Genomic DNA, 12,431 nt, shown 5'->3' on the forward strand with positions numbered 1-12,431 from the left:
CAGTTTCTTGCGGATGACGTAAACGATGATAAGATAAAAATGAAAAATAAACAAACATATTATCAAGTGTCATTTGCAGATATAATATATATATATATATATATATCATTTCCTTTATTGTTTTTTTCTTTTACGTCCATAAAGAATCTTAGAAATGCCTGCGTGTGACGGCCCCCTCTGGGGGTTCGGGCTCAAAGTTGAGTGACTGGCGGAGGCGGCAGGGTTTTGACACAGTATCGTAAACACGCTGCTCCAAACTCTCGCCCTCCTGAACTCCACCACCTCGCTGCACCGCGGCACAGTTTACACACTGATAACGTGACCGCGAGGTCACTGATCCCCTCAGTTCAACCTAAACACCTCGCAATGCTGTTATTTTTCCTTTTCCCCCCTTTTTTCTTTTAAAGAGGCAGTGTCTTCATTGATGCACAGGCACAGGACTGTCTTTATACTTTTATACTGTTTTTATATGATTCGTTTGAACCAATAATTGGAAATCCACAGCTTTTGTCTTGTATAAAGTACCTAAAAGGGACATCTTGAGTATCTTTACCAGAAAATGACTTTGCTAGAAGTATAATATTACTTAAGTAAAAGTCTTAAAGTATACCACATTTACTGCACTTAAGTATCAAAAGTACATTTTCTGATTTAAATGTAAGTTTTAGAAGTAAAAGTAGGATTGAGCAATGGAGGCTCAGTGGTAGGGCAAGTTGGCTTTTCTACAGGAAGGTTGTGGGTTCAATTCCTGGCTCTGCTAGTCTATATCTCAGAACATAGAGATCATTACCAACTCTCAGAGCCAAGTATAAAACATTCTTCCTGGGTTTGTGCATTTTTTTGGTCATTTCATTTAATATTATGTATGAAACAGAGCGTAATGAGCTCATCTAAAGGATAATAAACTAGCTACAGTTCATCATTTTGTGATAATTTGTGCTTTTGGCACTGACGTTGGTGATGTCTGACGAATTTACCCTTCTGCCATTGGCGTCTTTAAAAACTGTGGCAGGGGTTTATTAGCTCTTTTAAGAACATAAGTGGGCTGCAGCAGCTTTGACATTCATAGAGTCTTACCAGTTTCCAGAGTTTGGCTGCGGGTGTAGAAACAAGAAGACAGAGACAATTTCTGCATTTTTTTGACATTTATTTTAAAAAATATATCACCATAACCTCTAAAAATATGCATTTACAGGATATAAAGTAGTGGTAGTAGCTTGTTTTGGCATTGAGATGTGGTGGAAATGGATTACAGTGACTACACATCAGATTTATACAAAGAAAGACGAGGTTTCATTTATACATACACAACATTATACATGCCATATCTACATATTTACTCTGATTCATATTTTTTGAATTGTTCAATTTGGTGTGAAAGTGTGAAAACTGTTGGTTGACATCTCTGAAAACCCGAAATTGATGCCACTCACAAACAAACCAAGGATATCTGGTCATAAAGGAGCACTTCCGTCATTTAAAATGTACAGTTTGTTGAATTTATTTTCATTTATTTATTCGTATCTGTAAAATAGGAACGGCTTTGTGTTTAATCGATTGCAATAATGCAACTTCACACCTAGACAACCACAAAATTCTACTCACTGGTCCTTTAAGAGGCTGAAATCTGTTTTTTAAAAACTCTCAAATTGATAGAAGGTGATTATTTCAGTGGCTGATTTGGTTGATGACTTAAAATCCGATTTGAAATCAATGATAAAAAGGCCAAGAAGGCTTTTTACTGGCATGAATAAAGGTGAAGTCACAGACGTCTGAACACAAGCATGAACATGGGCACTATAGGGCACAACCACACACACACACACACACGTGACGCTTGAAGCCACTGGGAAGATGAGTTGCAGAGATTTGTGTGCTTGTGTTCAGCCTAAGGCATGTGACCCGCGCTATACGCCGTTTACACTCCACCTGTCCACGCTTCAAAACTCTTGCGTCTCATTGCATTAGCTCTCGGGGGGTCGGTCAAAGAGAAAGTTATACAACAGGTCTGACTCAGACCAGGAGAACCTGACCTCTGCCATAAAAATCCTGCCAGACAAATTGACTTTTTTATGTTCTTGAAAGAAATAAAGGAAAAGCACAAATCCGACATTTTGGTCAGAGGGAACTTTAACAGCTGGTTCAAGGAAGTCTGAGTTGGTGTGTTGAAAACCCTCTCTACTCATATTATTATCATTATTATTTTTATTTTTTATGCATTTTAGACAGATTCAGGGTCAGAATTAAAGCAAACTCAACCACAGGCTCAAAGAAATTACATACAACTCATATTTCTGTGGCAAACAATTAATCTGATTGTGAGTTACATTGAAGTACAAATAAGTATAAATGAGTAAATATTGTACAGTGCATCATTATAGAAATACACGCCCCCCCCCCCCCGGGGAGTGTCTATGCCAGTACGGCAGCATCTCGCACACCTGCGTCATTTAAATCATACCGTTCAGTGTCGCACTGCATGCTGGGAGGCGACTTGTCGGCGGGGCAGAGCAGGGAGCGGAAGTGCCTCCTGAAGGTGTCCGAGAGGCAGGCGTAGAGGATGGGGTTGGCGCAGCTCCACGAGTATGACAGCAGCACCACGAACTCAAACGCCCGGGCGAAATTGCGCACCATGTTGTCCTGCTTCAGCGAGCAGAAGTTGAAGGTGTAGAACGGCAGCCAGCACAGGCCGAACACAACCACCACCGCCACCACCATTTTGGTGACCTGCCGCTCAACGCGGTGGCTCTCGGGGTTCGCCGTCGGGGCCCGGAGTCGCTGGGAGTGCAGCGTGAGCAGCAGCGCCGCGTAGGAGGCCGTCATCACCGTGAACGGCAGCGCGAAGCCCATGACGAACGTGTAGGAGAGCACGCCGAGCCACCACGCGTCCGACACCACCTCCGGGATGCACAGGCCCTGATCGGCGGAGAAGTGAAGCGCCATCGGGAGAATCATGAGGAGCGAGAAGAGCCACAGGAAGGCCGAGACGAACTGGGCGCAGCGCGGTGTTCTCCAGCGCGCGAACCGGAGCGGGTCTGCCAGCGCCATGTAGCGGTCGATGCTCATCACCGTCAGGCAGAAGACGCTCGTGAACTGGTTGATGCCGTCCAGCACCATGACCACCTTGCACGCCGTGTCTCCGAACATCCAGTGGTTCCGGAAGTTCTGGCTCGCGATGAAGGGCAGGCTGACCATGAAGAGGCCGTCGGCCAGCGCCAGGTTGAAGATGTACACCGTCGTGGAAGACGACATTTTGTCCAATTTCAAAATGGCGACAATGACCAGGGAGTTCCCGGCGAGTCCCAGGATGCAGACCACCAGGTAGAGGATCGCCATGGTGACGCCAAAAGCGTCGATATTGTCCTCAAAGTAGTGCTCGCCGATGTAAGTGTGGTTGTAGTCCATGTCTGACAGGGATGAGGTGTCCATTCTGAAGATCTGAAGATGCAAATTCCTCTACACACAGCTTCAGAGTCACCTCCTGACTTCAAGTATGGAGGGTGAAAAAAAACAAAAACTCAACAGACTGAAGAATAAGCAACAGAACTAAAAATCAAGCTGTGTTCTTTCGGGTTCAAGGACATCCAGTAGCTCTTCACGTTCCCTCATCCAGTCACCACTTCCTTTTTATCTTCTGCAAAAACTGTGAAAGTTAGGTCCTCTGCTCTGACACTCGTGTGCACCGTCTCACACACACACACACACACACACACACACGAGTAAACACAGTCAGTGACGCACAGCAGTGTGGAAATGAGCCGGACAGCCGCTCAGCCGCTTGCCTGAGCTCTCCTTCTCCGTGGGAGTCCTTTTATATCTCTTCCCCCCACAGTGTGTGAAGAGTGTTTCTTGCTCCTGTGTGTCTGTGTGTGTGTGTGTGGGGGGGGGGGGGCTACCACCCCCCCTCCCCTTGTTCATCAGTCTCCAGAGATTGTGATAAACTCCAGCTTGGCTCACACCCCTCCTGTGTGCTCCCCCAGCTTCTCTGCTGCAACGCCGTTTCCAAGGTAAACCCCATCTGCTACAATACTTCTGTTTTCATCATTTCTTTCTTCTTCTTCTCCTTCTTCTTCTGTTTACTTCAAACCACACACACACTTCATTGGGGGGGTCATTTAAGTAACCCTAAACACAGACGTATAATAACAGTATCTCTTGTCACTCGGGCCGCCCACCTTCACAACCCCAGACGCAGTAAATCTGCCGACAGCAAAGACACGACCGACCTGTCTGTTTTCTCAAGCTTTTTGTTTCTCGTGCTTTTTTTTGTTTTCTTTGTTTTGCATCTTCTCGAGTCATCCGTCCGTCCTCCTGCCACCACAACATTCCACACTGTTTTTCTTTACCTCCATCTTTTCCATCCATCATAAACGGATTCTGCGAAAGTAAATGGGAGGGAGGGGAGAGAGACAGAGTTTAGAGGACGTGTTGGCAAAGATTAAAGACCCCGGCATAAGTGATGACCTTCCTTCCTGTTGAAGGTCCGACACGCATAGCTGGAATACCCCGAGAAATCCCCCTCTCACCCCCAGAAAAACTTCCAGCAAGCAGAGGTCAATGAAAGTTATGCAGCTCATCCCTTTCCACTTCAATCAACTCCATCCCAGTATCAAATATCCTATTCCCGATGGTCCTATTATCACTGGTCAGAAACCCGTTTAAACCTGGGTTTAAGCGTGTTTCTGACCAGTGAGAATGTGTTTGATCATCATACACTCGCCTTCGTCTTTTCGTGGGAAACGGAAGTCCCAGGTGAACGCGTTCTCCACGATTCTTCTTGATCTTGATCTGCCAGAGAAGCGGATTCCCGGCATCATCTTCTGCCTGTTGGCACAGCCACTAACCGTGAAAATTATTAGCTCATTTTAATCTCATATCTACACATATTATTCTTTTTCATCATAACCATACATACATATTTGTGTCTGTACCTCACTGCTATGCACTTCTGCATTCCGTTACCGTGTACTTGTGACACGTGTGATCACAATAAAGTTGAATCTAATCCAATGTAACCTAAATGACTACAAATTGGGACATTATCAGAGAGGGACGAGACTGAATTTTGAACGAGGGACTGAAGAAAAAGAGGTCCGTGAAAGTACAGGGGCAGAACAAGGGCAGAACAAGCACAGGCAATGGGAATGGCGTTCATCACCTCTTACAGCGGGTTCACTCGGGTTAAAGAAATTCAAGGTATACTTGCTAGATTTAGTGTGAAACAGGGCTGAGGACACTTTAAAGCACCCTGTCTGCATCAGACGCCACATATTTCTCCAGTTGTACCATGACCCGGCTTGTAAGAGCCACAAACTCTGTGAGAGAAATCCCTTTGTAGTCCAAAAGTCCTGATAAGACCGCAGCTTCACTTCCCCCCAGAGACTGACACTTCACACACCTTCACCCGAACCTCAGGCCTGTAAAAACATCAGTGGGAATGCTTTGTTTTTTGCGGTGCTGAATCTGGAAATGTTTGACAGCGCTCGTATTCCACGGGCAGTATTTCACCGCCGTGTTCACGTGCTACACAGTCATACAGGCACACAACAAAAGAGCCATGTGGGACACGATGCGTGCCGTCTCGCACGTCTGCAAACTCAAGGCTGCCTCACTGTTTATCAGGAAAACAGCTTTTGAGAGATCCTGTGCTCTCGGGTTTTATTCATTTCCAAGGACTTTCGAGCTGAATTGCGACGGACCTCACTCACATAGACGCCTGTGATGGTTGTAAAGATAAGATAAGACTGAGATGATGACTTCCTGAGACTCATAACATCAGTGTAAACCAAACAACTGTGAAGTTGCCAGAATGCTTCAATAAAAGTACTTGTATGAAGGCCCACTATAACACTATAAACGTATTCCTAGTTTGACCATTTAACAATGTATGGTGACTTTCCTATTTTTAAACTAGAAGAGCTTTCAGAAAGCACACATTTGAACGCCCTATCGCGCCATGTTAAAGAAAGTTCCCCCTTGCAAGGATCACACTATTGAAGGTACAGATTTAAAAACTATCATTGGTTTTTGAAAGACTTGTAATGAAATCCTGTTCATCTCTTGATTCTCGTCAATAAATAAAGTTGTCAGGGGAGAAAAGGAAAATATCCAGGCTGGAAGGAATCCGGAAAAACCTGCATTAACAGGCTATAAAACCAATACACACGACCCACCACACACACACACAAAAAGGCTACGTGACAAATACCAGAAACAGTGGAAGAGGGAGCATGTGGAGCACAGCTTAGTTGAGTCTCATACATCATGTCTGTAATAAAACACACAATATTGTTATGATGAACTGCACAGGTAGACAAATCAGTCAGTGCGTTTACATGCGTGTTAAAAGTCCAGCTAGTCTTAGTCCGACTAATACCTGGATAATGTGATTCATAGTCCGATTAGTACTGTATGTATACGCTTAGTCGGACTAGAGTCGGACTTGGCGTTCTGTGCATGCACCAAAATTTCTTCCCCGGGTTTTTTCCCTGGAAATAGAAGGAGATGACGTATGAACTACAGTACTGTTACCGGAAATCATACGGCCGCTTTCATCGGACAACACAGAACCCACAAGAGCCATGTTCGATCTAATTTATATCACGATTAACATGTACAGCAGGTACAAAACATACAGTCTACATATAGAACCACACCACGATCCATCTCGCCGTTCGCTGTTTGTTTTTCTGTGACATAAAGGAAACTGATTCAATACACACTAGCCTATAGGGAGATACAGGAAGACCTGCTCAGTCTGATTTTCTCCTCAACATGTATACTCGGAATCTGCAAGTCGGACTATGGCCTTAGCTCGATTAAACTGTGCATGTAAACATACCAAGTTTGGTCCTCACTAAAGGGACGGTCATGTTCATTACGTTTGTTTAGGTGCTTTTCTTAGCACAATAGCACAAGGGCAAAAAAGATATAGAGGAGGTAGTCTTTTAATTGAGAATAGCAAAAATGAAATATGATGAAAAACTTTTGCTCAAAAACAGACACAAACCCTAACAGAACAAACTAACAGCATTGAATTGTCAGCAATGTCGGTTTTCGGCTAATGTTTTGCTAACTGTTGCTACTGTTAGCCTTCACTACAGTTAGCCAGGCAGCGAGGACCGCCATTTTGTGGGAGTTCTGGCCCCTGATTGAATAAAGTGTTGACACTGGAAACTTTTTTCTTATAGATGATTTACAACCAGAGCCCCGAGACACACCGAGCAGACGCTCTACATAAGCTAGTGATCATACGATGGAACCACAATGTGTTTCACTGACAGCCGCTTTAATTCCAAGACCAAATGTCACAGGATCAACAAAGGGGGGGTGTCCATCCTCCGGGAACCATAAATGTCACAGACTAATTCCATTTCTCATTTTCACCGCTACCCTTTGCCCCTTGTTCCTTGGAAATTAAAGGCAAGGGGGTAAAGTCTGGTTAAAACACAGCCTTAGGAAATGGGACACTCTTTGAAGAACGTGAAGAAAAGAAACCTAAAAGTTTTTGTCATCTCTTGATATGTCACTATTTTAGGCATTATTAAGCGCTCGTCTGCAGTAAAGCAGAGGCCCATCTTCAACAATGGGAACACTGCTGAACCGGTTTACGGCTGCAAACAGAAATATCTCCATTTCAGGGGCCAGTTAGCCCTTAAGGCTGACTTACTTATACTCCACTTTTGTCTGTTTTTCTGTCCCCAATGTCCGTCCCTACCCTACCTAAATCCGTGCATCTTTTGCGTTTGGTATGGACGTTGTGGATGCAGTACTTCCTCTAGAGGGCAGTGTCTTGTGCCAAGTTGCAGGCATCGACAATCATGGTGACCGATGAATTGTTTTATTGTGCTTGACCTGAATTAGACAGAAAAGCAACTGGATTCAGCGACGGTGGAACGTAAAAACCACTCAATGTTGATTACTCATTAGTGTTGACAAGGTTTTCTTCACTGATTGGACTATTTACGGACTAAAAGCTCCGTCAAGAATTGGGACACTATATCTACAAAAGAACTCACAAGATGGTGGAATAGGGGGCGGTGGTCAGGGCAAGGGTTTGAATGATATTGAGCGTACACATCAGTACATGCTTACCATGTATCTTAATGAGTAATTAAGAGGTTTTAAGGAGCAATGGCAACATTCAGAGGACTAACAAAAGTCCCATGGAGTCATCATCTGCCGGAAAATGAAGCAATTGGCCGTCAAGTGGTTCTGCAGGCTCATCCTCTGGGGATCATTAATCCATATTTACGATTTAAAAGAAGTCCATCCCACAGTTTTGGTCGAGGACCAGCAGACTGGCATCAACCATCCCTCGAGTCATGCTGCAATAATATGAAACACAGAGAACCATCTGCAGCATGTGTGGGATTATACGAAATCATTCCAAGCCAAAATGAATCATGTTACCGCGTCTTCGATGACAAGGAGTTTTTATAGCAAAGCACTTTCAGTAAACGATATTACATATGGAAAAGCTCTTATTATTGTCCACATAGCATATTGTCTTGTTTATTGTTTCGGGGGAGTCTGCTTATTTTCATGCCCCCCCTCCTTTTGTTTTCCCCAGCAACAACACTCTGCTCATAAGCCGGAGTCACTCAATGGAAATCTCACCTCCTCCTCCAGTGCAGCAGCAGAAAAATGTAAAATATTTAAAGGACTGTCGGCAGAGCGACATGGTGAAGTGCATTATTATAACATCTGGGTTTCATTTCTAGGATGGATGAAGCTGCGGTAACACAATCTCAATGCATCGGTGAATGGATTTTTTGTGACGTGTGGGGATTTGTGATTTTACCTTTTTTTTTTACTTACAATAAGACATGTATTATGGGGATTATGGTCACGCACCTCGTCACTCACGGTTGTCATGCACAAGTGCCCAAAAAAAAAATATGCACCATGGGAGACTATGATATTGGGATATTTCCAACACGTGTTTTGAAGTTGCATTTGCATCTAACAGGAGAGTGCGATCACATCAGCGGTAAACGTGCGGTATTTGAAGTCAGTTTCTGAGAATCAAAGAGCTCGGACTTCTTTCTTCTGCACAGATGTCCGAGGACCCTTGAAAGACACAACTCCTTTGAAGTAGAGACCTACTGATTTTTATAAACACTTTACAGATATTTAGAACACATCTTATGTCTCTTTTTATGTAAGATTTGGGAATACTCAAAAGAAAAGGTACTATGTTCTTGCCAAGACAAAACACTAATTGGTCTTATAAATGTCTTTTTTGTTCTTCCCTTTCATATTAATACATTGATATTGTTTTTGTTTATAAAGTTGAAAAATGTATGAAGGTAACCTTGTTCTACCGTCTAAAACAGTGAAACCGATCTGACTGGAGAAATTATTAGAATCTGAGTTGGATCTTTGTGGATTTATAGACAAAAATACTCCATAATCATTCAGAGTTTCTTTTTCTTTTGCTCAGCCAGTGTCGTGGAGCTGATTGAAGCCCTGTGGTGTGATTTATTAGCTTTTGTTTCAATCCCCTATTGTCTGAGTGGTTGGTTTAGAAACATTGACAAAGAGTTTGATTGGCCAAAGATGATGATTGTGATAAATTGACATTTAATCACAATCAGATGTGTTACAACATCACTTAAATGGTGCTTTTTATTTGGAATATCCCAACATCAGTTGACGGGAAACATCAGAAATATGCCGCTCGGTCAGTTCACAGGTCAGAGGCTGACATTCCTGTGAATTACCACAGAGAGGTGAGTGAGAGCAGCAATCCTGGAAATTTCCATGTGGGGGAGAAAAACAAAAGTCCACAGCATCATCTCCAGAATCTGTTTCCTGTTAAAAGACAGCAAAAAGTCTGTGCACACACACACACACACACACACATAAACAAAAGAAGCCCAGAGGGGGAGAAGCATTCCGAAAACAAGTGACACTGCAGTGTAAATATAACCATTTTAATTTGAAAACGAATAAATAAATGTATGATTTTTCTCATTTATATGTACTTAATGTAACAAAAGTAGAAACACTACATGCAGAGCAAATGGTTGTCATGTGACTTAGCTGTATATTACCCTAAAGGTCCAATGTGTCACATTTAGGAAGGTCAATTGTTTTTGTATCAACTTAGATTAGAATTAGTCTTTTGTATGATCTGTCTGTCTGTCTGTCTGTCTGTCTATCTATCTATCTATCTATCTATCTATCTATCTATCTATCTATCTATCTAACTAACTATATATCTATATATCTATATATCTATCTATTATATTATATTAATATGAAAATACTGTGTGTTCACAATAATGTGCAATTTCTGAATGAACGTGCCACCCACGTCTGTCTCTGTCAGACCTATTGGCCAATAACAAGCGAGAGGAGGCGGGGCTTCTCGCTTGTCATAGACACGTGTACCCGGGAAGTAGGAAGTAAATACAGAGCAGCGGAGGTGCCAGCGGAAGCAAGTGAGTAAATGTTAAACTAGACCCAAATATCACCATTTATCTGTCCTTACGGCGACATTTAACGTAGCCGAATTCACGTGCGTTGTTTCATTGTGACACTAACACATTTTGCGTGTAATATAACGTAGTTGTTTTTTTCAAAAACAAGGCGAAAGTGGTGTAATGTCGCCGGCTGGTTTTTCTTTTACACGTTACCTTATTTACATCACGCACTGCTGACTGCTGACACTACACGTTGCTGCTAATGACACCTCATTACAGCGGTTTGTGTGTTTTACTCTGGCAGTCAGTGTAAAAGTGCCAGTCTTCATCTAAATAGTGCTTTTAAGCAGCACCAGGGCTAACTCTACATTAGACATTTCGGTTTATGAATCGTTGCATATTCATGAGTGTATATCCGTGTTAGTATCTCATATTTACCATATCAACTGAGTTGTTAGATCCAATACATCATTAAGATTCTGTGTGGTAAATATAGAGGGTTTCATGTGCTCATGAAAACGTCTTTAAATGGTTACATGAAAGCTGTTTACATGTTGGTATATAATCACAACTCATTTTTAGCCATCAGTCATTTATTTAAGACTTTTTTAAAAGTAGGGCTGGATCTTATGCATATTTATTGAATAATCTGTGGATTATTGTCGTTGTTTGGTCCATAAAAATGTCAGAGAAATGGTTTAAACCTATGGTTTATTAAAAACAGTGAGTTGTCATCCTATGGAGTTTAATCACGCAATAAAGCTTTGTACATTTTACTGCTTTGGCCATCTCCAATCTTGCTTATCATCAGCAGCTTGTAGTAGTTATTTAATTACGGTATAATTCTGTATTTATGTAAGATCAATTTGATGGGGACGGAAGACAGACTTTAGGGGCTTTTATGAACACAATTAACTGAGAAATAAAAGTCTTTTTGTGTGTGAGGCCTCACTTTGCTGACGATATAACTTACCTAGTGTGATGCCAAAACACAATATTTGCAGTATGCTTTGTATCCAGAGTATATACTGTTCCATCATGTACCTTTTTACTTTAAAAACACATGTTTTAGCATCAGCTGACCACCGAGGTTCTGTCTACACGACAGTAAACACAAAGGTCCACATCCTGAGCAAACAGGATTTGCCTCTTTTTCCTCATGTGTCAGATTACTGATGCGACACCTGAAAGGCACACATTGACTCAACAAGAGTCAGCTAAAAGCACACCGAGTCCTGCTCTCTCGCTCATCTGTTGCTCGTTGTCTTGTCATTGTTATCTACCATTGTTTTGTAAATGCCATACATAAGCCCATTAAAGGTGTTGTGGTTTTGTTGTGTGCAGTGTTTACTTCAGACTCAAAATAATTAAAAGCAGATGCACCCGTTTCGTCTCTGTGGAAATATCGTCTGCGGCCTCTTCCAGTGCAAATGTGAATTCAGTGTATGTGTGTTGTGTGTCCAGCTTTGGTACCATGATTGAAGGCTTCAGCCCCGTGACCCAGGCCCTGCTAGGGACTCTGTTCACCTGGGGACTGACTGCTGCTGGAGCCGCACTGGTGTTTGTCTTCTCCAGCCGACAGGTACAGACAGTTGCTCTAAAGCTGACATGCACTGAAGTCCACTGAAAATGTCCAGCAGTGTGTGTGTGTGTGTGTGTGTGTGTCTGTGTGGGTGTGGGTGACACACACAGACACTTGTATGGGTATCATTGTGAGGAGTGAAAGACCTATGAACCATAGGTAGAGAGGACATTCAGTCACTCACTTAAAAGGGCTTTTTTAGGGTTAAAACACTTGGTTTTAGGGTTTGGGTTAGAATTGGGTTTAGGTTAGGACTCGGGTAAGGGTTAGGCATTACGTTGTGATGGTTAAGGTTAGGGTAAGGAGTTATGAAAAGCATTATGAATGCCCTCACAACAAAGTCTGGTCAAACGTGTGTGTGTGTTTGTGTAGGCAGATACCATGTGCCAGGAACTAGGTCACCCATTAGAAAAATTTCA

General features: G+C 42.7%; 2 protein-coding genes across 4 annotated transcripts in view; one reads left to right on the top strand and one right to left on the bottom strand.

The window, feature by feature from the left end:
* Window positions 1-1,141: 1,141 nt before the first annotated feature.
* On the bottom strand, window positions 1,142-3,841 carry LOC131448681 (somatostatin receptor type 2). Its single transcript, XM_058621338.1, has one exon. The coding sequence runs from the start codon at window positions 3,427-3,429 to the stop codon at window positions 2,413-2,415; it is 1,017 nt and encodes a 338-aa protein (XP_058477321.1). The 5' UTR covers window positions 3,430-3,841; the 3' UTR covers window positions 1,142-2,412.
* Window positions 3,842-3,942: 101 nt separating this feature from the next.
* The window catches only part of LOC131448679 (zinc transporter ZIP11-like), a 99,194-nt gene continuing 90,705 nt past the window's right edge, over window positions 3,943-12,431 (top strand). For 2 of the 3 annotated variants that reach the window (XM_058621334.1, XM_058621336.1), the window contains exons 1-2: window positions 10,349-10,448; window positions 11,895-12,012. In XM_058621334.1, the coding sequence (XP_058477317.1) occupies window positions 11,905-12,012 (108 nt within the window). In that variant the 5' untranslated portion in view covers window positions 10,349-10,448; window positions 11,895-11,904. Of the gene's footprint in view, window positions 4,008-10,348; window positions 10,449-11,894; window positions 12,013-12,431 lie in introns of those variants that run through there. The other variant, XM_058621335.1, reaches the window with a different exon arrangement.

Source organism: Solea solea, chromosome 21 (assembly GCF_958295425.1).
Source record: "Solea solea chromosome 21, fSolSol10.1, whole genome shotgun sequence".
Taxonomy (NCBI): Eukaryota; Metazoa; Chordata; class Actinopteri; order Pleuronectiformes; family Soleidae; genus Solea; species Solea solea.